We start from the raw sequence: 27,051 nt of genomic DNA, 5'->3' as shown, positions 1-27,051 counted from the left end.
ATTTGTACAATGGAGGCACACAAAGGCAAAGGATCTCTGAGGTGGGCAGAGGCAGGACACACCATGGCAATTGCTTGCTGCAGAGGAAATAAGTAGCAGAGAAGAAGATTAAAGATAGCTGCACCCAAGCTACAGCTTCAGGTGCTCTATTTGGCTTCCCAAGTACACATTCCCTTTCACTGAATATAGCATAGCAGTTGCAGAAGCACCGGACACAGACATGTTACTCACCTAAAAGATTGCTGCTGATGATGGCTTCTGATTCAGATTACAAGTGACTGGTTCCATACACCATGGATGCTTGATGCCTCAGTCTCTTCCTCCTCTTTTTCCAAACACGTCACCCCCTGTGGGGCAGGAGGAGGCTAAAAGAAACAGGAGCAATGCAGCTAACAAGGGTGACAAAGAGGTCCCGACCCCAAATAGGGGCTTGTTCCTTTCACCAAAATGAAGTGGTATGATATCAATTGCAGTAGCCTCTGATAATACTGTCCTGATGGCAGTTCTGAGGACACACATTGTACCCGCCGATCATTCACGCCTCTAGCCAGGTATTGATGCAGAAGTGAGAGACAACCCCTTTAAATTGAAGCTTAATGCAAGCAAGTCTCTGGAGGTTTTCCCTTTTAAGCTAAAGTCATTATCAGACTTGCTTGTAATTTTGGCAAAATTGATATGTAAATATATAAATGCTTAAACTTGTCAGCATCAATTCCCCTTTACAGCTATCATAATTGAATATCATATCAGTCTTCTCTATCGCAGTGTATTAGGCTATTTGTGATACTCAAATCCTAGATTGATAACAAAGACTTTAATCATGTTTGAGTGATTTCCACTTAATTTACTTTGCCTGTGATTATCAGGGTCATGACATTCATCTCCTCTGAGGTTCATACATCACTCTAACTTCATTCTGCCCTGTGCAGAAATCTTGTACAGACCATGTCTGCGAGGTAAGAGAATTGAATGGTGATATTATATAAGGTGTCGAACATATAGCTGAATTTTGATACATAACCAATATAATAAATTGTTTTTGTATCATTTTGGAATTTTGTTGAAATAAAATCTCGTCTATAATACCTTTCCAGAAAATGTAGCTCAATATCAAAAAAGGGCTTAAACTAAGTAACAATTAAAGTAATAATTGTATATGCGGTAACTGTAGAAAAAGACATGACCCACACATAAGAGTTTTGCCGTGATGTCGTAGTGAGCTTATATACTGTATTCTAATCAAAATGTTAACTAAGAATCTTGTGTTCAGTTTTGAAAATTTTGCTTAGGTGCAATACATCAATGTATAATATTTGGATGTGCAGACCATGACTTTTTTCTACACTTATGATATACTAGATGGTAGCCCGATTCTAAAGCATCGGGTATTCTAGAATATGTATGTAGTTTATTTATGAAGATTTTAGAATAATACATTGAATACACAGGATTCGGCCAACTGCGACCAATTAGCGAAGCGTGGTTAAAATCCCGTGCCAATTCGCGGCCGGACTGCGCCTGTCGCTGATTGTTCGTGGCTGGCCACGTAGTATATAGCACAGCCACGTAGTATATAACAGCCCACGTAGTACATAGCACAGCCACGTAGTACATAGCACAGCCACGTAGTATATAGCATAGCCATGTAGTATATAGCACAGCCAACGGAGTATATAGCACAGCCACGTAGTATATAACACAGCCCATTGAGTATATAGCACAGCCCACATAGTGTATAACAGCCCACATAGCATATAACACAGCCACGTAGTATATAGCACAGCCCATGAAGTATATAACACAGCCACGTAGTATATAGCACAGCCCACATGGTATATAGCACAGCCACGTAGTATATTGCACAGCCCACGTGGTATGTTGCACAGCCCACATAGTATATAGCACAGCCCACGTAGTATATTGCACAGTCACACAGTATATTGCACAGCCCACGTAGTATATTGCACAGCCCACGTAGTATATTGCACAGCCACGTAGTATTTTGCACAGCCCACGTAGTATATTGCACAGCCCACGTAGTATATTGCACAGACCACGTAGTATATTGCACAGCCCACGTAGTACAGTTATATGAAAAAGTTTGGGCACCCCTATTAATCTTAAGCTTAATGTTTTATAAAAAAAAAAAATTTTTGCAACAGCTATTTCAGTTTCATATATCTAATAACTGTTGGACAAAGTAATGTTTCTGCCTTGAAATGAGGTTTATTGTACTAACAGAAAATATGCAATCTGCATTCAAACAAAATTTGACAGGTGCATAAGTATGGGCACCCTTATCATTTTCTTGTTTTAAATACTCCTACCTACTTTTTACTGACTTACTAAAGCAGTTTGTTTGGTTTTGTATCCTCATTGAGCTTTGAACTTCATAGCTAGGTGTATGCAATCATGAGAAAAGCTACTTAAAGTGGCCACTTGCAAGTTGTTCTCCTGTTTGAATCTCCTCTGAAGAGTGGCATCATGGGCTCCTCAAAACAACTGTCAAATGATCTGAAAACAAAGATTATTCAACATAGTTGTTCAGGGGAAGGATACAAAAAGCTGTCTAAGAGATTTAACCTGTCAATTTCCACTGTGAGGAACATAGTAAGGAAATGGAAGAACACAGGTACAGTTCTTGCTAAGGCCAGAAGTGGCAGGCCAAGAAAAACATCAGAAAGGCAGAGAAGAAGAATGGTGACACCAGTCAAGAACAATCCTCAGACCACCTCCAGAGAGCTGCAGCATCAACTTGCTGCAGATGGTGTCACTGTGCATCGGTCAACTATACAACGCACTGTGTTTTTTTGCCACCATGCTTAACGCCTTTTTGTATGACCAAACAACTCAATCTTGGTTTCTTCAGTACACAGGACCTTCTTCCAAAAAGAAATTGGCTTCTCCAAATGTGCTTTTGCATACCTCAGCCATCTCTGTTTGTGGCGTGCTTGCAGAAACAGCTTCTTTCGCATCACTCTCCCATACAGCTTCTCCTTGTGCAAAGTGCGTTGTATAGTTGACCGATGCACAGTGACACCATCTGCAGCAAGTTGATGCTGAATGATCGGCGTTTGCGGGAGCGCAAACCGGTGCACCATCTGGCGTTTTTTTCTGAACAGAAGCCTGAGTCTATGCAATGTGACAGGATTCTGACCAGAATTGAACGGCAAAATCATAGACGTCAGAATGGGTTGTGCTTTTACTGTGGTGACTCCACTCATGTTATCTCTGACTGTTCTAAGCGCACAAAAAGGTTTGCTAAGTCTGTCACCATTGGTACTGTACAGCCTAAATTCATTTTGTCTGTTACTTTGGTTTGCTCTCTGTCATCCTACCCTGTTATGGCTTTTGTGGATTCGGGCGCTGCCCTGAATTTGATGGATTTGTCATTTGCCAGGCGCTGTGGTTTTATCTTGGAGCCATTGCAATTCCCTATTCCGCTAAAGGGGATTGATGCTACGCCATTGGCCAAGAATAAGCCTCAGTACTGGACTCAAGTGACTCCTGCACATCAGGAGGTTATTCGCTTTCTGGTGTTACATAATTTGCATGATGTTGTCGTGTTGGGTCTGCCATGGCTGCAGGTTCATAATCCAGTCCTGGATTGGAAAGCAATGTCTGTGTCAAGTTGGGGTTGTCAAGGGGTACATGGCGATGTTCCTTTGGTGTCAATTGCTTCTTCTACTCCTTCTGAAGTCCCTGAATTTTTGTCGGATTACCAGGATGTATTTGATGAGCCCAAATCCAGTGCCCTACCTCCTCATAGGGATTGTGATTGTGCTATAAATTTGATTCCTGGTAGTAAGTTCCCTAAGGGTCGACTTTTTAATTTATCTGTACCAGAACATACCGCTATGCGGACTTATATAAAGGAGTCTTTGGAGAAAGGGCATATTCGTCCGTCCTCGTCACCTTTGGGTGCAGGGTTCTTTTTTGTGGCCAAGAAGGATAGTTCTCTGAGACCCTGTATAGATTATCGCCTTCCAAATAAAATCACGGTCAAATTTCAGTACCCTTTGCCTCTGCTGTCCGATCTGTTTGCTCGGATTAGGGGGGCTAGTTGGTTCACCAAGATAGATCTTCGAGGAGCTTATAATCTTGTGCGTATAAAGCAGGGCGATGAATGGAAAACAGCATTTAATACGCCCGAAGGTCATTTTGAGTACTTGGTGATGCCTTTTGGGCTTTCTAATGCCCCTTCCGTGTTTCAGTCCTTCATGCACGACATCTTCCGAGAGTATCTGGATAGATTTATGATTGTGTACCTGGATGATATTTTGGTCTTTTCTGATGATTGGGAGTCTCATGTGAAGCAGGTCAGGATGGTGTTTCAGGTCCTGCGTGCCAATGCCTTGTTTGTGAAGGGCTCTAAATGTCTCTTTGGAGTCCAGAAGGTTTCCTTTTTGGGCTTTATTTTTTCCCCTTCTACTATCGAGATGGATCCAGTTAAAGTCCAGGCCATCTATGACTGGACTCAACCTACATCGGTGAAGAGTCTTCAGAAGTTCTTGGACTTTGCTAATTTTTACCGTCGCTTCATCACTAATTTTTCTAGTGTGGTTAAACCTTTGACGGATTTGACTAGAAAGGGTGCTGATGTGACAAATTGGTCTTCTGCGGCCGTTGAGGCCTTTCAGGAGCTGAAACGTCGGTTTTCTTCGGCTCCTGTCTTGCGTCAGCCTGATGTCTCTCTTCCCTTTCAGGTCGAGGTTGATGCTTCTGAGATTGGAGCAGGGGCTGTCTTGTCACAGAGAAGCTCTGATGGCTCGGTGATGAGACCATGTGCTTTCTTTTCTAGAAAGTTTTTGCCTGCCGAGCGGAATTATGATGTTGGTAATCGGGAGTTGTTGGCAATGAAGTGGGCATTCGAGGAGTGGCGACATTGGCTTGAGGGAGCCAAGCATCGCGTGGTGGTCTTGACGGATCACAAGAATTTGATTTATCTCGAGTCTGCCAAGCGGTTAAATCCTAGACAAGCTCGTTGGTCGCTGTTTTTCTCCCGTTTTGATTTCGTGGTTTCGTACCTTCCGGGCTCAAAGAATGTGAAGGCTGATGCCCTTTCTAGGAGATTTGTGCCTGACTCTCCGGGAGTTTCTGAGCCGGCTGGTATCCTCAGAGAGGGGGTGATTTTGTCTGCCATCTCCCCTGATTTGTGGCGGGTGCTGCAGGAATTTCAGGCCGATAGACCTGACCGTTGTCCACCGGAGAGACTGTTTGTCCCGGATAGATGGACCAGTAGAGTTATTTCCGAGGTTCATTCTTCGGTGTTGGCGGGTCATCCTGGGATTTTTGGTACCAGGGATCTGGTGGCCAGGTCCTTTTGGTGGCCTTCCTTGTCGCGGGATGTGCGTTCCTTTGTGCAGTCCTGTGGGATTTGTGCTCGGGCCAAGCCTTGCTGTTCTCGTGCCAGTGGATTGCTTTTGCCTTTGCCTGTCCCGAAGAGGCCTTGGACGCATATTTCCATGGATTTCATTTCGGATCTTCCAGTCTCTCAGAGGATGTCTGTCATCTGGGTGGTTTGTGATTGTTTTTCTAAAATGGTCCATTTGGTGCCCTTGCCTAAGTTGCCCTCCTCCTCTGATTTGGTTCCGCTGTTTTTTCAGAATGTGGTTCGTTTGCATGGTATTCCGGAGAACATTGTGTCTGACAGAGGATCCCAGTTTGTGTCCAGATTTTGGCGGTCCTTTTGTGCTAAGATGGGCATTGATTTGTCTTTTTCTTCGGCCTTCCATCCTCAGACTAATGGCCAAACCGAACGAACTAATCAGACCTTGGAAGCTTATCTGAGATGTTTTGTTTCTGCTGATCAGGATGATTGGGTGACTTTTTTGCCATTGGCTGAGTTCGCCCTCAATAATCGGGTTAGTTCTGCTACTTTTGTTTCGCCTTTTTTTTGTAATTCTGGTTTTCATCCTCGTTTTTCCTCAGGTCAGGTTGAGCCTTCTGACTGTCCTGGGGTGGATTCTGTGGTGGATAGGTTGCAGCAGATTTGGAACCACGTAGTGGACAATTTGATGTTGTCACAGGAGAAGGCTCAGCGCTTTGCTAATCGCCGTCACTGTGTGGGTCCCCGACTTCGTGTGGGGGATTTGGTATGGTTGTCATCTCGTTACGTTCCTATGAAGGTTTCCTCTCCTAAGTTTAAACCTCGTTTCATCGGTCCTTATAAAATTTCAGAAATCCTCAATCCTGTATCATTCCGTTTGGACCTCCCAGCATCTTTTGCCATTCATAATGTGTTCCATAGGTCATTGTTGCGGAGGTATGTGGTGCCTGTGGTTCCTTCTGTTGATCCTCCTGCTCCGGTCTTGGTCGAGGGAGAATTGGAGTATGTGGTGGAGAAGATCTTGGATTCTCGTATTTCGAGACGGAAGCTTCAGTACTTGGTTAAATGGAAGGGCTATGGTCAGGAGGATAATTCCTGGGTTGTTGCCTCTAATGTCCATGCTGCCGATTTGGTTCGTGCCTTTCATTTGGATCGGCCTGGGGGCTCTGGTGAGGGTTCGGTGACCCCTCCTCAAGGGGGGGGTACTGTTGTGAATTCCGTTTTCGGGCTCCCTCCTGTGGTCATGAGTGGTACTTTGTGAGTTCTGTTCTTGGGCTCCCTCTGGTGGCTTTTAGTGTTACGGCTGGTCTGTAGCTGGACTCCAGCTGCCTCGTTTTCTGCTAGGCTTGCTGCCTATTTAACTCCACCTGGACCTTTACTTGTTGCCTGCTGTCGTTGTATTCAGTACTGGTTCAGATCTCTCTGGGACTTCCCTTGTGACCTGTCTCCTCGTGGAGAAGCTAAGTTCATCCTAGTCTTTTTTTGCTCATTGCTATTTGAAAATGTTTCTCAGTATATGATGAGTTCAGTCCAGCTTGCTTATATGCTATTTGATTGCTAGCTGGAAGCTCTGGGGTGCGGAGTTGCGCCCCTCACATCGTGAGTCGGTGTGGGGGTCTTTTGTATTCTCTGCATGGATAATTTTTGTAGCATTTTATACTGACCGCACAGATTCCTTGCTATCCTCTGACTTAAATAGTCAGTTATTAGCGGGCCTCATTTGCTTAAACCTATTTCATTTCTATGTTTGTGTTTTCCTCTTAACTCACCGTCATTATTTGTGGGGGCTGCTCTCACTTTTGGGAAAATTTCTCTGAGGCAAGTGAGGCTTTGTTTCTCTCTAGGGGTAGCTAGTTTCTCAGGCTGTGCAGAGGCGTCTAGGCCGAGTTAGGAACGCTCCACGGCTGCCTATAGTGTGTGTGTTGATAGGATCAGGATTGCGGTCAGTAAAGTTCCCACATCCCCAGAGCTTGTCCTATGTTTTGGTTTACCTATCAGGTCAGTTCATGTGTTCTTACCACCAGAACCATAACAGACATGTCCGCATGGTACAGTAGTACTTGGAGTGGGCGGCCATTATTTTTTGCGCTTCTCAGTTAGTTCACGCCCACAATGGCACGCCCTTCTTCAGCGCTCCTCGTGGCGCTGTAATGCCGGCGGTTTTGGCGGGAATTTTTGGCGGCAAATCACAGTCCATTAGTCACGCAGTATTTAAGCACAAAACAGTTAGGCACAGTTCTGGCACAGTCTCTAGGCGCACATGACCCGATTTTCAGGCTTTAGTAGATCCTGTTCGTGACGCCAAAGTTTGGAGCGCCCCCAAGGGCAGCGGGGTACTTGGTACCGAGTCCTTCAGTTCACAGGGGGATGTCACGGTGGCTTACCCGGTCCGTGGCCCTGGGACGTCCGTATTAAAGGGAAAGGTCTTTAAAGAAGAAGTGTTCGTGACGCCACCAGTGGTATTCGGTCAGGGTGACCGACACTGCTTTAACCTCTTTCTGACCTCGGAAGGGATAGTACGTCCGAGGTCAGATACCGCGCTTTGATGCAGGGCTCCAGCAGTAAGCCAGCAGCAAAGCCGGGACATGTCAGCTGTTTTGAACAGCTGACATGTGCCCGCAATAGCGGCGAGTGAAATTGCAATTCACCCGCCGCTATTAACTATTGAATGCCGCTGTCAAACGCTGACAGCGGCATTTAACCAGCGCTTCCGGCCGGGCGGCCGGAAATGAGCGCATCGCTGACCCCATCACATGATCGGGGGTTAGCGATGCGTCAGAATGGTAACCATAGAGGTCCTTGAGATCAGGCCTGATTCAGGCCTGCTGTGAGCGCCCCCCTGTGGTCATCGCTCATAGCACACCTGCATTTCTGCATTTTTTTAATGTGAAAAAAAATAAAAAAATTATAAAAGTTTAAATCACCCCCCTTTCGCCCCATTCAAAATAAATCAATTAAAAAAAATCAAACCTACACATATTTGGTATTGCCGCGTTCAGAATCGCCCGATCTATCAATTAAAAAAAAGGATTAACCTGATCGCTAAACGGCGTAGTGAGAAAAAAATTTGAAACGCCAGAATTACGTTTTTTTGGTCGCCACGACATTGCATTAAAATGCAATAACGGGTGATCAAAAGAACGTATCTGCACCAAAATGCTAGAATTAAAAATGCCAGCTCAGCATGCAAAAAATAAGCCCTAATCTGACCCCAGATCAGGAAAAATGGAGACGCTACGGGTCTCGGAAAATGTTGCAATTTTTTTTTTCTTAGCAAAGTTTGGATTTTTTTTTCACCACTTAGCTAAAAGAGAACCTAGACATGTTTGCTGTCTATGAACTCGTAATGACCTGGAGAATCATGATGACAGGTCAGTTTTAGCATTTAGTGAACCTAGTAAAAAAGCCAATCAAAAAACAAGTGTGGGATTGCACTTTTTTTGCAATTTCACCGCACTTGGAATTTTTCCCCGTTTTCTAGTACACAACAACTTCTTTCGCAAAAAATAAGCCCTTACATGGCCATATTGATGGAAAAATAAAAAAGTTATGGCTCTGGGAAGAAGGGGAGCAAAAAACGAACACGGATAATCCCAAGGTCATGAAGGGGTTAAGGGGTCCGCTGGGGTGATGTTATGGCAGCTAGATGGTATACCTTCCCACAGGTGAAGTATATCCCCAGCTCTTCCAAGTGTGTAGATGGTGGATGGTGAGAGGTGAAGAGAAGAACAAGGACACAAGGTTGCAGTCTCTTTACCTTTAAAGATGGCTTCAACATCCACAGTCCAGAGCACCTGACCACAGGGTAGGCAGAGTCCGGTCGGTTTGGAGGCAAGTCCAGAGTCCCCTTGTCCAGGTGGAAATCAGTAACCTTCCTCTAGCGCCGTGGTGTTGTAGTCTTTTACTGCTAAGCTTCTCATAAGGTCCTCACAGATGTTGTAGATGTTATGTCTCTCTCTCTCTGTCCCCCGGATAGGATAGGGCTGATCCCCTTCTGGTATCCACTCCTTTGCAATGACTTCTTTCACCCTTTCTGCAATATAGTTCTTCTTCTGTGTCTCTTTCTAGGAGCTGCAGCTCTCAGGGCATGCACAGCTCCTTGTCCTTCTTCCTCGATCTCCGACAGGATCCCACCCCTGTCAGGGACCAACTACCTGAGCAGAGCTCAGCCAGTGACTAGCTAACTTTTTCTACAGGCCACCAGTTTTACCAATGTGAGGAGTGACCTAATAAATAGGAGCAGAGCTCCCCCTGGTGGCCTGGAGTGTGAAATGTGTTGCATGTTTGTGATACCTGGATGCAGTTGTCCTTCTTTGCCTCCAAACATAATATCACTCTCCCCTAGAGGAAAATGACATTACTGCAACAACCAGGACCCTGGGGTGCTGCAAATTGTTCTAGGTTTTCAGTTGTGAATAGGGCAGTGAATAGAGAAGATTAGAAGGGTAACACGTCTGTCTTCGTAACTGGTGTGATCTGGACAGTTGGTGTGGCCAGCAGTTAGGCCTTTGGGAAGTACTATGGGACCTATGGTCTGACAAGGATTAGAAGCATAATCCTGTAATTTCTCCCAAGGAAGGTGAAAGTGGACAGTGAGCATCGGGGACCAACTAGGCCGACAATCCAGAAAACTGCGGGAATGGAAATCACTGTATCAGATGATGTGTGGTCAGGAAAGACCAGGGGCAGCTTAGAAGGTGAAACATCTGTGAGATGTGAAGATTGTTGGACGGTGTCTGTAATGCAACTGAAGGAGCTAAGTAAAGTTCTGTTGGAAATGAATCTGGACTCTGAGAGTAATTGCGTGTTGTTGAGACAAATCGGGACTTTACAGTCTGAGTAAAATGCTGACCCACAGGAGGGTGAAATACATTGCAAACACAGCACACCAGAGAAAGGACATTTTATTAATGAAGCAGGGCGCCAGGGTGTGTTGGAACAGCAGTAGCCCCTCGCCACGGCTACCACCCTGGCCCCCGTTACATTTCCATGTGCAAATGAGAATAAGGATGATCCCTCTACACTGTGACATCCCATCTGATAGTTGTAGACAGCTACTAAGTTTCCACATAGCAAGCTAAACATTCCCAGATCCTTTAACCATTCCTTGTTGAATATACTTTGCAGTCCGCTCACCATCCTGGTAGGTCTTCTCTGAATTTGCTCCAGTTTGTCAATGTCTTTTTTTAAAATGTGGTGCCCAGAACTGGACAAAATTTTCCAGATGAGGCCTGACCAAGGAGGAGTAGAGGGGGATAATTACTTCACGTGATCTAGACTCTATGCTTCTCTTAATACATCCTAGAACTGTGTTTGCCTTTTTTGCCACAGCATCACACCGTTGACTCATGTACAGTCTGTTATCTATTAGTATACCCATGTCTTTTTCACACGTGCTGTTGCTTAGTTCTATTCCTCCCATGCTATAGATGTAATTTTCATTTTTTTTTTGCCCTTGTGTAGAATCTTGCATTTCTCCCTGTTAACATACCATTCTATTAGTCGCCACAAATTGTTCAAACTTATCTAGATCTTTCTGAATCCTTTCTCTGTCTTCTCTAGTGACAGCTATTCCTCCTACTTTTACATCATCTGCAAATTTGATTAGTTTATCTCAGTTCCCTTATCTTGATGATTTCTAAAAATGTTGAATAATACTGGCTCCAGGATAGACCCTTGTGGTACTCCACTTGAAACATTCTTCCAATTGGATATGAAACAATTTATTACCACTCTTTGAGTATGATGACAGAGCCAGTTATGAATCCACCTAACTGTAGCCTTGAAATATACTAGATATTTGATAGCACTAATGGAGTTTGTCCCATGTCCCAACATACAACTAACACAGCAGTCATTGAATCAGGACCACTTTGAAATTTAGGTGGACATTTATAAACAGCCCTAAACCACTTTGCTGCTGATAAAAAGTTACATATTTGTGTGTAAGCATTTATTTTTGGAAAAAAAATTGCTCATTGTTGGAGTAGATTTTAGTCTGTGGTGCAAGGTTTGCCTGAGATGCACCAATTTACAAACATTACGTTTGTATTAAGGTCTAACGTAACGTAATGTTATTTGTAAAAACAATGGCAGTAATACAGAGGTAGTAATTCCTTTTGGAATACAGATAGAATTGTTATACTATATAATAATATTATGGAATGGAATAGGAAGTTCAATGAGTGTTTTCTCAAGCATGAGACCATGCATTAGAAACTTGTAGCCCTCAGCCCTATCACACTGGTGGGCGTTCCAGGCAATAAAACAGAAGGGGAATTCTTCACTAAGCACAGAGATCAGCTCCTCCTGACAGAGGAAGGATTACACTGCAATGACAACATCCAGTGCATCTTCAGCACTGAAGCCCACAAAGTCCACTAAGAGGTACAAAGGTGTCAGGAGAAACACCAATATCTACAGGGTCCCCCCGCAGAGGTAAGCTGATTTACAGCATATGTGGAACCTATTATTATAGGTGAAATGAACTTTCATGTTTTTTTTATAACATTATTATTTGATGTGTTATATACACCATGGAGATAGAAAATAAGAAAAATAATATATTTTCAGCAGTCAATTTCATTTCAATTCAACTGAATGTTACCAGCTAAAAATGAAGTATTACATTTGTTGAACTGATGGATTCAGCACCTTGGACAGCGGCTGAACTACATGGTTCATTTAATGGGTATTGTGATAAAATAGAAACTGCATTGATTTGTTTTCGACATCTATGACTGTTGGTTACACTATGTTGCACAAATCCTATGAGTAAATGATAACAGTATAATAGAATGTAGTAAGTGTATGTACAGATGTAGCAGAGCTGATTTTGTTACTTGACCATCTTGATGATGCTCAAAGTTATCTTTACTCAGTAAAGTTACCAATTGTCCTATGGAAGAGTATTGATAAGAGAGTTGAACATGAGGTGTGCCATATAGATTTGCTACATTAGCATATTAAAATCACCAATGACTAAAATTATTTACCTCTTGATATCGTGTGCTGTACATTCATGGTAGGGACCGGTCCCTAACTAGTTAGCTCATAGCACAGAGCAGTGTCACAACCATTAAGACAATAAAGTTAGACCACACAGTGAACACACTTAAAAGAAAACTCCAAAAATTATGGGTATGTATTTTTTTCTATTCCCCCTCCCTTCAAAAATGAATGAAGGTTATTTCGTATATATATACACTCACCGGCCACTTTATTAGGTACACCTGTCCAACTTCTTGTTAACACTTAATTTCTAATCAGCCAATCACATGGCGGCAACTCAGTGCATTTAGGCATGTAGACATGGTCAAGACAATCTCCTGCAGTTCAAACCGAGCATCAGTATGGGGAAGAAAGGTGATTTGAGTGCCTTTGAACGTGGCATGGTTGTTGGTGCCAGAAGGGCTGGTCTGAGTATTTCAGAAACTGCTGATCTACTGGGATTTTCACGCACAACCATCTCTAGGGTTTACAGAGAATGGTCCGAAAAAGAAAAAAAATCCAGTGAGCGGCAGTTCTGTGGGCGGAAATGCCTTGTTGATGCCAGAGGTCAGAGGAGAATGGGCAGACTGGTTCGAGCTGATAGAAAGGCAACAGTGACTCAAATCGCCACCCGTTACAACCAAGGTAGGCCTAAGAGCATCTCTGAACGCACAGTGCGTCGAACTTTGAGGCAGATGGGCTACAGCAGCAGAAGACCACACCGGGTACCACTCCTTTCAGCTAAGAACAGGAAACTGAGGCTACAATTTGTACAAGCTCATCGAAATTGGACAGTAGAAGATTGGAAAAACGTTGCTTGGTCTGATGAGTCTCGATTTTTGCTGCGACATTCAGATGGTAGGGTCAGAATTTGGCGTAAACAACATGAAAGCATGGATCCATCCTGCCTTGTATGGAGCATCTTTGGGATGTGCAGCCGACAAATCTGCGGCAACTGTGTGATGCCATCATGTCAATATGGACCAAAATCTCTGAGGAATGCTTCCAGCACCTTGTTGAATCTATGCCACGAAGAATTGAGGCAGTTCTGAAGGCAAAAGGGGGTCCAACCCGTTACTAGCATGGTGTACCTAATAAAGTGGCCGGTGAGTGTATATATATATATATATATATATATATATATATATATATATATATATATATATATATATGTGTGTGTGTGTGTGTGTGTGTGTGTGTGTGTGTGTGTGTGTGTGTGTGTGTGTGTACCCCTAAAGTGGTATCATTAAAAAAAAATCCATATATTGCTGCATAATTGACAAAATCAAAAGGCTTGACTATTGGAATACAGTAAGGAAAAAATGTTAAGACATATGTTGATACATTATTACATACTATAATTTTTAGACTATATTTAATGGTTTGTTTTGTCAGTATTTCAGATGAAGATGAAAACGATGAAGGAAAGGATGACAATAATGATCCAGAAACTATATTCCAAAACATACAAATCCAGAAGGAAATTGTTGCAAATATCCGATGCAGACCTTGGCCAATGAGACAGAAGCTGCGTTCACTAAAGTATGTTTATATTTGGTGACTGATGCTGATTTAGTTCTAGTTTTTTATAACTGACCCTAATTCTAATTCTAGTCATTCTCTTCTAGGTCTAGTAATTGACACCAGCTGTAGTCATTCTGTTCTAGGTTTAGTAATTGACACCAGTTGTAGTCATTCTGTTCTAGGTTTAGTAATTAGCACTAGTTCTAGTCATTCTCTTCTAGGTCTAGTAATTGACACCAGTTGTAGTCATTCTGTTCTAGGTTTAGTAATTAGCACTAGTTCTAGTTATTCTCTTCTAGGTCTAGTAATTGACACCAGCTGTAGTCATTCTGTTCTAGGTTTAGTAATTAGCACTAGTTCTAGTCATTCTCTTCTAGGTCTAGTAATTGACACCAGTTGTAGTCATTCTGTTCTAGGTTTAGTAATTAGCACTAGTTTTAGTCATTCTCTTCTAGTACTAGTAATTGACACCAGTTGTAGTCATTTAGTTGTTGCTTTAGTAACTGATTTTATTTCCAATCATTCAGTTTTTGGTCTAATTATTGACTCTTCTTATGATGATATAGTTCTAGTTTTAGTAGCTGTCTCTTGTAACAATCATTTATTTTGTAGTTCTATTAATTGTCTAGTTCTAGCCAATCAGTTCTAATTCTAGTAAAAATTTGTTCTGGTCATTTAGTTCAAGTTCAAGTAATTGACTATAGTTATAGTTATACGATGTCAGCCATTAATCAGTAGTTAAATACTGACTTTTAATTCTAGTTATTTAGTTTTATATCAAGTAATTGATTTTAACTTAGTACTAGAGCTCTAGTATTTGTCTACCTCTAGTCAGTTAGTCAAGTAAATAAAATTTAGTTTTAATTATTGAGTTCTTGGAATGAATTCTGGTTTTAGTAATTCAGTTCTAATTATAGTAATTGACTCCAGTTCTAGTCTTTAAGATATAATGATTGCTTTTAGCTCTCGCTCAGGGGCATGCAATCCATAGCGGCATCCCATGCAGCTATGGGGCCCTCATTCTGTTTAGGGGGATTGTCAGGGGACCTCACTTTATGTGAGGGGCAGTAAGAGCTCTCATTCTATGTAGTGACCCTCATATTATGTGAGGGCCCTTATACTGAGGGGACTGTGGGGGCATCATACTGACAGGTCATGATACTGTGTGGGGGCCATAATACTGTGTGGGTGAGGGAGAACCATGGGGATATCTTACTATGGGGGCACATTATGAGCATCATGCTATGGGGCAATTATACTATGTTAGTGGCATTGTGGGGATATCATACTTTTCTGGAGGCACTGTGGTGTCATCATACTGTACATGTGGGGTGAAACTGTTTGGGATTCACTGTGGAGGTACCATAGTCAGTATATGTGTGGATAGGGACATTTTGGAAGAATCAGACTCTATAATGGCCATAAAACAGATACCGCTGGTGAGAAGGGGCTTCAATGGAGACATATTTACTGTGTGTGTGTGCCACCATACATGCCCTTCTACTAGTTTCTAAAAGCTGGTGGCTATGATTCTGCAAAATATATAAACTGTATATTGTAGACAAGCAGTTGGCAGAATCCTTGATGGGAGGTATGTATCGTCTAAGTGGCAAGTCTCAGGAATATGAAACCTGCTAAGCAGGCTCCAGTTCTAATACATGGTTAGAGGGTTAATTGGACCAGTATGAGTCCAGGGTGGGCAGGACTGATGGTTCCCACCCTCCAATCCAGGATGTACAGCTGGTTTATCAGGGCAGCTGAGCTGTGCATAAGTAACTGGGAGTAGAGGTGAAAAGATATGTTCCTCCGTTTCTGTAAGAAGTTGTTGGAGCAGGATTAGAAACTGTGTGCCTGTGTGAATGCTGACAACTGCCAAAAAGCTAAATCTTCACAATTGGTGTTTGGAGTGTGGGCAGAAATCCTATAGAACACATGAGATTGCTGTGCAGAAATTGTACGTCCTGGGTGAAAGCAGCTGCAGCAGTTCCAAGCACAGCTGGAGAAAATGGAGGAGCTTGTCAAGCAGCTGGTCCAGGCTAATATTCAGCTAATATCCAGAAGCAATCACAAGAGCAGCAGACATAGCACAGTCCCATGTGAGAAAGACAGTAAGAGGGGCACTGCAGTAAATGACTCTGCATGATGATGTGGAGATTTTCCTGATGATTTTCAAGAGGTTAGCGGACCAAGAGAAACTACCTCCAGAACAGTGGGCAGAGTTTATTGCACTATGTCTGACTTGGGAACATCAGAAGACATACTTTGACCTTGCTCTTCAGTATGCCAAGGAGTACTGCAAACTCATGATCTTAGTCCATCTTGTCGAAATCCCTGCAGTCAGGGCACAATGTGTGCACCACTGGGACTATTGCAGGGACAAACCTCCCCAATCTCAGATGTTTGACCTCCTGCACCTGGCGCAAAAATGTCTGCAACCTGAGAATTCTTCACCAGCACATATGGTGGAGAGAGTGGTAATAGACTGGTTCATACACTTGCTCCCAATGCCGGTTCAATGCTTGATTTAACAGGGAGAGCTTCCAAACGCTGATGACCTGGTGAGCCTGGTGGAGAAATATCATATCGTCGAGGGTTCCTTGGGAAGTCAAGAGGCTTTAATGTCATCTTACTGTGGCTCCCAAAGAGAGACTCATGTCTAAAATAAGGGAGCCCAGATCACTTCTGGGGACACTCAGCAACTAAGGAGGGGTCAGAGCCAGGTTCAAGGGGTATGTCTTGAGACTTTGTCTGCTGGAGGTGTAATGCCACTGGCCAAAACTGACCCTCCGAACCCTCTGCTGCAGGCTTCTTACAAGGTCATGGATGACCTAGCTGAGAGGAAACAGACCGCTCCACTACCATCCTGTAGTCCACTTCAAAAATAAAAACCCATGGCAGGTTTTCTTAAATCTGCCATGGACAAATAGCTTGCCCAAGACCAACACTTAGTTTTATTTTGCATTGAAGTCACATCTATGCCTTTGACTGTAATGCACTCCCACAGCCTCAATATGTTTCTATACGTTCCTGGGGGACACATAGCGACCCCCACATATAACACTGGTCACTGCCTCACACTTGTCTGAGATATTCCTAGTGCTCTCCACATCCTTAGCTCTGCTATCAAGGTGCTTGACAACTAACTAGTATCCGATATTCCTGGTGCTGTCCGCACCCTCAAGTCTGCTTCTAAAGTACCTGATAGCTATTTCTGCTATTCTTAGTGCGGTCTGTAGTCTCAAATCTGTTGAATTAAAGTGACAGAATGCCCACACATCTCTGCAGTTCCTGTGCAGTCTGCACATTTGCTGCATCTAATTCTTCCAACTCAGCTTTTTCTCCTGACATCCCTGCATATCCAGCTCTATTGGTCCTCGCTGTTCCAAGTAAAGTCCGGGAACTTGAGCTCTGCTGCATCATCACCTTGGGTTCATGTTGCTCATAACACCTTCTTATATTGGTTTTTATAGATTTCTATTTGGTCTTCCATCTTAATGAGAAACTCAAAGGCCAGATGTCACTGTGGTTTTTGAAATTGCCAATATGGTGTATAGTGCCCCAGTAAACAATTTTGCAGGGAAACACCTGTTTCGTCCAGTAAACCAAGTGGTCATAACAATTGCCCATATAGTTTTGCCGCTTTGTGGGTTACACAGCTTTCTCCCACAAAAATCATAATTGTTTAATAACCATTTTGAAAACCCCAGCTCTACACGGCCGCTGACTAGTGTTGGGCATTCCGATACCGCAAGTATCGGGTATCGGCCGATACTTGCGGTATCGGAATTCCGATACCGAGATCCGATACTTGCCGCATATCGGATACCAGAATCAGAAGTTCCCAGGATTCAAACTGCACGAATTCAGCCAATGAGGAATGATTCCAAGTGTGGGCACATCCTGTTCAGCATGGTGGGCATGAAACTACTGGCAAGGCTGTGATTGGCTGCTGAAATGATGTCATGCTGCAGTTTAAAAGTCGCTGGCGCCATTTTGGGCTCACTCTGCTGTGAATTCAGTTAGTGACAGGATGCTGTGTTCTGACTGAGGGCCAGTTGAGATAGCGATTTGCTTCTTTGTGCTTTTCCCAGGCTAATTTAGCAACCGCTGTGTGTTCACCTTGCTTTTGCCTTGCAGCGCTGTTTTCATAGCGATCTGCAAGGTCTCTGTGTGTGTGTGTGTGTGTGTGTGTGTGTGTGTGAGTGCAGCCCACTCTGTAGTCTGTGTGCAGCCATAGCTGGTTGTATTCAGGTCAGGGTGTTTCACTGCCTCATACTGTTCTATCCATTCCATTGTCCTTTTTTGCAAGTAGTGCAGGCTGCTGCACATTTTTTTCAAATAATTCCTATTAGTGACTTTCCACCCGTATCCAGCTAAATTGTGGAAAAACACTACATAGGATAACGTAGAGGAGGTTTTTGGGGCCTTGCAGCGCCGTTTACGGATGTCTGCACGGTCTCCGTGTGAGTGCAGCTTGCCCTGTAGTCTGTGTGCAGCCACAGCCGGTTGTATCCAGCTCAGGGTGGTTCACTGACTCATACAGTTCTATCCATTCCATTGTCCTTTTTTGCAAGTAGTGCAGGCTGCTGCACATTTTTTTCAAATAATTCCTATTAGTGACTTTCCACCTGTATCCAGCTAAATTGTGGAAAAACACTACATAGGATAACCTAGAGTAGTTTTTTTGGGCCTTGCAGCACCGTTTACGGCTGTCTGCACGGTCTCCGTGTGAGTGCAGCTCGCCCTGTAGTCTGTGTGCAGCCACAGCCGGTTGTATCCAGCTCAGGGTGGTTCACTGACTCATACAGTTCTATCCATTCCATTGTCCTTTTTTGCAAGTAGTGCAGGCTGCTGCACATTTTTTTCAAATAATTCCTATTAGTGACTTTCCACCCGTATCCAGCTAAATTGTGGAAAAACACTACATAGGATAACGTAGAGGAGGTTTTTGGGGCCTTGCAGCACCGTTTACGGCTGTCTGCATGGTCTCCGTGTGAGAGCAGCTCGCCCTGAAGTCTGTGTGCAGCCACAGCCGGTTGTATCCAGCTCAGGGTGGTTCACTGACTCATACAGTTCTATCCATTCCATTGTCCTTTTTTGCAAGAAGTGCAGGCTGCTGCACATTTTGGGCGTGGGCGCGGAGCAGGGAGAGGACGTGGGGATTCTGTGACTGCTGCGGGCACCGGTGACTCATCATCACCCAGTTTCAGCAGGGAACAGTCCTTCATGCGCAGCTTTGTCGGAGAGCGCCGTACACTGCTGCTGCGTGAAGACCAAATTGAAGCCGTTGTCGGATGGATGGCAGCTAACACATCGACTTCAATTAGTGCCACATCCTCTCAGACACAGAGCACTGGAGAGCACCCATCTGTCTCTTCGCCACCTGCCAAATTGCCCAGGCAGACAGAGAGCCCAGGACAGGCGCCGTCTCTACTTCTGTTCTCTGAATCTCTTGGCTTGGAAACAGGGGGCCAGCCAAGCAACATTGGAGAAATGGAAGAAGAGGCAGTGTGTAGTGATGCCCAACAGCTTTTTCTCTCTGAGTCTGAAGAGGCGGGTGGGCCAGTGCCTCAGGTCACCACACCGCAGAACGCATCCGCTGATGACACTCAGGTGCCACTTTCTGGTGCATGCTCTGCTGCTGAGACTACCCAGGAGGAGCAGTTGGTGGCAGAGGGTAGTGTAGATGATGAGGTCCTTGACCCATCGTGGCGTGAGGGACAGGAAGGTGGTGGGAGCAGCTCTGAGGAAGAGATTCCCCGAATGGGCCAAAGAGGGAGAGGGAGGGGGAAGACTGCAGATCCTGTAGCCTCCACTTTGGCACCTGTTAGGAGCGTGTCTCTTCCAAAAGCCAAAAAGGGCGCTCCCAAGACTTGCAGTGCCTGGTCCTTTTTTGACACAGTTGCAGATGACATTTGCTATGTCAAATGCAAGGTGTGTCATCACAAAGTCAAAAGAGGGAGAAATGTCAGCAACCTCAATACCTCCAACATGTGGAAACATGTGCGGACCAGGCACGCGGCGGAGTTACAGAAACACACTGAAGAGCTAGGCCAACCAACAGCGGCAGCTACCACCTCTTCAGCTTGTGTTGCCTCTTCCTCCAGCTCACACACAGCTGGTTCGGCTTCCTCCCAGGATCGCCATGGAAGAACCTCTGGCACTGTTGTCCAGAGACCCACTGTAATTCCACCCGCAGCACCACGTTCCCAGTCATCCTCACACTCCCAGCCCAGTCTACAGCCATCGGTAGTACAGGCATGGGAGAAAAGGCGGCCTTTCTCGGCAAACCACGCACGAGCACAGGCTCTGACTGCAGGCATTGCCAAACTTCTGTCACTGGAAATGCTGTCATTCAGGCTGGTGGAGACTGACAGCTTCCGTGACTTGATGTCATTGGCAGTCCCACAGTACAATGTGCCCAATGTGTTTTATTTCAGCAGGCAAGCCGTCCCTGCCCTGCACAAGCATGTGGAGGGACACATGAAACACGCGCTACTGAACGCCGTCAGTAGCAAGGTCCACCTCACCACCGATGCGTGGACCAGTCAACATGGACTGGGGCGATACCTTTCCCTCACTGCCCATTGGGTTAATGTTGTTGAGACGGGTACAGATCGTGCGAGTGGCACAGGACGTGTCCTGCCCACTCCAAGGATTGCAGGAATCCAGTCTGTACGCATTGACTCCTCCTCTTACACAAGTTCCTCAGAATCATCGCTGCAGGAGCCGTCACAGTCCACCTCCACATGGACCCGTGAACGTTTACCTCTTACGACCGACATGAGCACAGCCGTGGCCAAACGTCAACAGGCCATCTTGAAATTAATTTCTTTGGGGAATCGAAGCCACACAGCGCAGGAGCTCTGGAATGCCATCAAGCAGGAGAGCGATGTGTGGTTTGTGGCAGCGAATCTCCAGCCAGGCATGGTAGTGTGTGATAATGGCCGAAATCTGGTGGCATCTCTGGGCCTCGGCAACCTCACTCACATCCCATGTCTGGCTCATGTGCTCAACTTGGTCGTGCAGAGTTTTTTGAGGGACTATCCGGATCTTGATGCACTGCTGCACAAGGTCCGCCTAGAGTGTGCTCACTTGCGGCGTTCCAGCACGGCAAAATCGCGCATTGCGGCTCTGCAGCGCCAATTCCGCCTTCCGGAACATCGCATCATATGTGACCTACCTACCAGGTGGAATTCCACGTTACATATGTTGGAGCGGTTGTGTGAGCAGCAGCAAGCAGTAATGGAGTACCAGCTCCATCAGGCGCAAAGAAGTCGCACTCCGCGCCGTTCAGACTTCACAACCACAGAGTGGGCCACTATGAAGGACGTCTGCCAGGTTTTGCGTCCCTTCGATTATTCCACGCGGATGGCGAGTGCAGATGATGCACTAGTCAGCATGACTGTCCCCCTTATCTGCCTGCTTGAAAAATCACTGCAAGCGCTAAGGGATGATGTTGTGGAAGAGGTGGAGGATGAGGATTCACCATTTCCATCATCTTCTGGACAGTCAGCGCCACGTGGTTCCTCACAAACGCATAGGCAGGGGACACTTTGTGAGGAGGATGAGGAGGAGTCAATGGAGGATGTTGTGAATTTGGATTCTGGGCTCCCCCGGTGGCTACTGGTGGAATTGAACTGGTGTCTTCATCTTCTCTGTTCACCTGTTCCCATCAAGATGTGGGAGTCGCTATATAACCTTGCTGCTCTGTTAGTTGCTTGCCGGTCAACAATGTTATCAGAAGCCTCTCTGTGCTTGTTCCTGCTCCTAGACAACTACTAGATAAGTTGGACTCTTGTCCATGTTTGTTTTTGCATTTTGTTCCAGTTCACAGCTGTAGTTTCGTTACTGTGTCTGGAAAGCTCTTGTGAACGGGAATTGCCACTCTGGTGTTATGAGTTAATGCCAGAGTTTTAAAGTAATTTCTGGATGGTGTTTTTTGATAGGGTTTTCAGCTGACCATGAAAGTGTCCTTTCTGTCTTCTGCTATGTAGTAAGTGGACCTCAAATTTGCTAAACCTATTTTCATACTACGTTTGTTATTTCATCTCAACTCACCGCCAATACATGTGGGGGGCCTCTGTCTCCTTTCGGGGTATTTCTCTAGAGGTGAGCTAGGACTAATATTTTCCTCTGCTAGCTTTATTTAGTCCTCCGGCTGGGCTGGGCATCTAGAATCAACGTAGGCATGCTACCCGGCCACTGCTAGTTGTGCGTTAGGTTTAGTTCATGGTCAGCTCAGTTCCCATCTTCCAAGAGCTAGTTCCTATATATGCTTATGCTATGTTCTCTTGCCATTGAGATCATGACAGTTTGACCGGCCCGCAAAGTGTTAATTGTTTGGGCTGAAGCAGGAGAAAAAGAAGTGTTGAAGGGAAATTTTTTTTTTTTTTTCCCCTCAGAGTTTTGCTGCCTAGCCCTTAATTGCTGTCTAGCTGCTTCTTACCTCCTCTTAACCCTTGAATGGCTCTGTGTCCACCTGTTTGTAATAGATCTTCAGAGTGTAACTGCAGGTTTGAATAATCTCGCCACGAAGGTACAAAATTTGCAAGATTTTGTTTGTCATGCACCTGTATCTGAGCCGAGAATTCCTTTGCCGGAATTTTTCTCGGGGAATAGATCCGGGTTTCAGAATTTTCGAAATAATTGCAAATTATTTTTGTCTCTGAAATCTCGCTCTGCCGGAGACCCTGCACAGCAGGTCAGGATTGTGATTTCCTTGCTCCGGGGCGACCCTCAAGACTGGGCTTTTTCATTGACACCAGGAGATCCTGCGTTGCTCAATGTGGATGCGTTTTTTCTGGCCTTGGGGTTGCTTTATGACGAACCTCATTTGGAGCTTCAGGCAGAAAAAACTTTGATGTCCCTATCTCAGGGGCAAGATGAAGCGGAAATTTACTGCCAAAGATTCCGTAAATGGTCTGTGCTTACTCAGTGGAATGAGTGCGCCCTGGTGGCGACTTTCAGAGAGGGTCTCTCTGATGCCATTAAGGATGTTATGGTGGGGTTCCCTGTGCCTGCGGGTCTGAATGAGTCCATGACAATGGCTATTCAGATCGATAGGCGTTTGCGGGAGCGCAAACCAGTGCACCATCTGGCGGTGTCCACTGAGAAGTCGCCAGAGAGTATGCAGTGTGATAGAATTCTGTCCCGAAGCGAGCGGCAGAATTTTAGACGGAAAAATGGGTTGTGTTTCTATTGTGGTGATTCTACTCATGTTATATCAGCATGCTCTAAGCGCACTAAAAAGCTTGGTAAATCTGTTTCCATTTGCACCTTACCGTCTAAATTTATTCTATCTGTGACCCTGATTTGTTCTTTGTCATCTATTACCACGGACGCCTATGTCGACTCTGGCGCCGCTTTGAGTCTTATGGATTGGTCCTTTGCCAAACGCTGTGGGTATGATTTAGAGCCTTTGGAGACTCCTATTCCTCTGAAGGGGATTGACTCCACCCCATTGGCTAATAATAAACCACAATACTGGACACAAGTAACTATGCGTATTAATCCGGATCACCAGGAGATTATTCGCTTTCTGGTGCTGTATAATCTACATGATGATTTGGTGCTAGGATTGCCTTGGCTGCAATCTCACAACCCAGTCCTCGACTGGAGAGCTATGTCTGTGTTGAGCTGGGGATGTAAGGGGGCTCATGGGGATGTACCTGTGGTTTCCATTTCATCATCCATTCCCTCTGAAATTCCTGAGTTCCTGTCTGACTATCGTGACGTCTTTGAAGAATCCAAGCTTGGTTCGTTACCTCCGCACCGAGAGTGCGATTGTGCCATAGATTTAATCCCGGGTAGTAAATACGCTAAGGGTCGTTTATTTAATCTGTCTGTGCCTGAACATGCTGCTATGCGAGAATATATAAAGGAGTCCTTGGAAAAGGGACATATTCGTCCATCGTCATCTCCCTTAGGAGCCGTTTTTTTCTTTGTGTCAAAAAAAGACGGCTCTTTGAGACCATGTATTGATTATCGGCTTTTGAATAAAATCACTGTTAAATATCAATACCCATTGCCGTTGCTGACTGATTTGTTTGCTCGCATAAAGGGGGCCAAGTGGTTCTCTAAGATTGACCTTCGTGGGGCGTATAATTTGGTGCGAATCAGGCAGGGGGATGAGTGGAAAACCGCATTTAATACGCCCGAGGGCCACTTTGAGTATTTGGTGATGCCTTTTGGTCTTTCTAATGCTCCGTCAGTTTTCCAGTCCTTTATGCATGATATTTTTCGCGATTATTTGGATAAATTTATGATTGTGTATCTGGATGATATTCTGATTTTTTCGGATGACTGGGACTCTCATGTCCAGCAAGTCAGGAGGGTTTTTCAGGTTTTGCGGTCTAATTCTTTGTGTGTGAAGGGTTCTAAGTGTGTTTTTGGGGTACAGAGGATTTCCTTTTTGGGATATATTTTTTCCCCCTCTTCCATTGAAATGGATCCTGTCAAGGTTCAAGCTATTTGTGATTGGACGCAGCCCTCTTCTCTTAAGAGTCTTCAGAAATTTTTGGGCTTTGCTAACTTTTATCGTCGATTTATTGCTGGTTTTTCGGATATTGCTAAGCCATTGACCGATTTGACTAAGAAGGGTGCTGATGTTGCTGATTGGTCCCCTGATGCTGTGGAGGCCTTTCGGGAGCTTAAGCGCCGTTTTTCCTCTGCCCCTGTGTTGCGTCAGCCTGATGTTGCTCTACCTTTTCAGGTTGAGGTCGACGCTTCAGAGATCGGAGCTGGGGCAGTGTTGTCGCAGAAAAGTTCTGACTGCTCCGTGATGAGGCCTTGTGCCTTCTTTTCCCGTAAATTTTCGCCCGCTGAGCGGAATTATGATGTTGGGAATCGGGAGCTTTTGGCCATGAAGTGGGCTTTTGAGGAGTGGCGCCATTGGCTTGAGGGGGCCAGACATCAGGTGGTGGTATTGACTGACCACAAAAATTTGATTTATCTTGAGACCGCCAGGCGCCTGAATCCTAGACAGGCGCGCTGGTCATTATTTTTCTCTCGGTTTAATTTTGTGGTGTCATACCTACCGGGTTCTAAGAATGTTAAGGCGGATGCCCTTTCTAGGAGTTTTGAGCCTGACTCGCCTGGTAACTCTGAGCCCACAGGTATCCTTAAGGATGGAGTGGTATTGTCAGCCGTTTCTCCAGACCTGCGGCGGGCCTTGCAGGAGTTTCAGGCGGAGAGACCTGATCGTTGCCCACCTGATAAACTGTTTGTTCCTGATGATTGGACCAGTAGAGTCATCTCTGAGGTTCATTCTTCTGCGTTGGCAGGTCATCCTGGCATTTTTGGTACCAGGGATTTGGTGGCAAGGTCCTTCTGGTGGCCTTCCCTGTCACGAGATGTGCGAGGCTTTGTGCAGTCTTGTGACGTTTGTGCTCGGGCCAAGCCTTGTTGTTCTCGGGCTAGTGGATTATTGTTGCCCTTGCCTATTCCTAAGAGGCCTTGGACGCACATCTCGATGGATTTTATTTCAGATCTGCCTGTTTCTCAGAAGATGTCTGTCATCTGGGTGGTGTGTGACCGTTTTTCTAAGATGGTCCATTTGGTTCCTCTGCCCAAGTTACCTTCTTCTTCCGAGTTGGTTCCTCTGTTTTTTCAAAATGTTGTTCGTTTGCATGGTATTCCTGAGAATATCGTTTCTGACAGAGGGACCCAATTCGTGTCTAGATTTTGGCGGGCATTCTGTGCTAGGATGGGCATAGATTTATCTTTTTCGTCCGCTTTCCATCCTCAGACGAATGGCCAGACCGAGCGGATTAATCAGACCCTGGAGACATATCTGAGGTGTTTTGTGTCTGCTGACCAGGATGATTGGGTTGCTTTTTTGCCATTGGCGGAGTTCGCTCTCAATAATCGGGCCAGCTCTGCCACTTTGGTGTCCCCGTTTTTCTGTAATTCGGGGTTTCATCCTCGATTTTCCTCTGGTCAGGTGGAATCTTCGGATTGTCCTGGAGTGGATGCTGTGGTGGAGAGATTGCATCAGATCTGGGGGCAGGTGGTGGACAATTTGAGGTTGTCCCAGGAGAAGACTCAGCTTTTTGCCAACCGCCACCGTCGTGTTGGTCCTCGGCTTTCTGTTGGGGATTTGGTGTGGTTGTCTTCTCGTTTTGTCCCTATGAGGGTCTCTTCTCCTAAGTTTAAGCCTCGGTTTATCGGCCCGTATAAGATATTGGAGATTCTTAACCCTGTTTCCTTCCGTTTGGACCTCCCTGCATCCTTTTCTATTCATAACGTTTTTCATCGGTCATTATTGCGCAGGTATGAGGTACCGGTTGTGCCTTCCGTTGAGCCTCCTGCTCCGGTGTTGGTTGAGGGTGAGTTGGAGTACGTTGTGGAGAAAATCTTGGACTCTCGTGTTTCCAGACGGAGACTCCAGTATCTGGTCAAGTGGAAGGGATACGGCCAGGAGGATAATTCTTGGGTGAATGCATCTGATGTTCATGCCTCCGATCTGGTTCGTGCCTTTCATAGGGCCCATCTTGATCGCCCTGGTGGTTCTGGTGAGGGTTCGGTGCCCCCTCCTTGAGGGGGGGGTACTGTTGTGAATTTGGATTCTGGGCTCCCCCGGTGGCTACTGGTGGAATTGAACTGGTGTCTTCATCTTCTCTGTTCACCTGTTCCCATCAAGATGTGGGAGTCGCTATATAACCTTGCTGCTCTGTTAGTTGCTTGCCGGTCAACAATGTTATCAGAAGCCTCTCTGTGCTTGTTCCTGCTCCTAGACAACTACTAGATAAGTTGGACTCTTGTCCATGTTTGTTTTTGCATTTTGTTCCAGTTCACAGCTGTAGTTTCGTTACTGTGTCTGGAAAGCTCTTGTGAACGGGAATTGCCACTCTGGTGTTATGAGTTAATGCCAGAGTTTTAAAGTAATTTCTGGATGGTGTTTTTTGATAGGGTTTTCAGCTGACCATGAAAGTGTCCTTTCTGTCTTCTGCTATGTAGTAAGTGGACCTCAAATTTGCTAAACCTATTTTCATACTACGTTTGTTATTTCATCTCAACTCACCGCCAATACATGTGGGGGGCCTCTGTCTCCTTTCGGGGTATTTCTCTAGAGGTGAGCTAGGACTAATATTTTCCTCTGCTAGCTTTATTTAGTCCTCCGGCTGGGCTGGGCATCTAGAATCAACGTAGGCATGCTACCCGGCCACTGCTAGTTGTGCGTTAGGTTTAGTTCATGGTCAGCTCAG

At 45.1% G+C, this 27,051-nt stretch overlaps 1 protein-coding gene across 1 annotated transcript in view; it reads left to right on the top strand.

Annotated features, from left to right (window-relative positions):
• The first annotated feature begins 11,632 nt into the window (after nt 1-11,632).
• TMC3 (transmembrane channel like 3) overlaps nt 11,633-27,051 on the top strand; it is a 187,880-nt gene continuing 172,461 nt past the window's right edge. Inside the window, exons 1-2 of the mRNA XM_077262725.1 lie at nt 11,633-11,767; nt 13,715-13,861. Coding sequence (XP_077118840.1) covers nt 11,664-11,767; nt 13,715-13,861 — 251 coding nt within the window. The 5' untranslated portion in view covers nt 11,633-11,663. The remainder of the gene's footprint in view (nt 11,768-13,714; nt 13,862-27,051) is intronic.

The sequence above is a fragment of the Ranitomeya variabilis genome, chromosome 5 (genome assembly GCF_051348905.1).
Source record: "Ranitomeya variabilis isolate aRanVar5 chromosome 5, aRanVar5.hap1, whole genome shotgun sequence".
Classification (NCBI taxonomy): Eukaryota; Metazoa; Chordata; class Amphibia; order Anura; family Dendrobatidae; genus Ranitomeya; species Ranitomeya variabilis.
The sequence above is the reverse complement of the archived record's forward strand: the minus strand, read 5'-3'. Positions and strand labels throughout refer to the sequence as shown.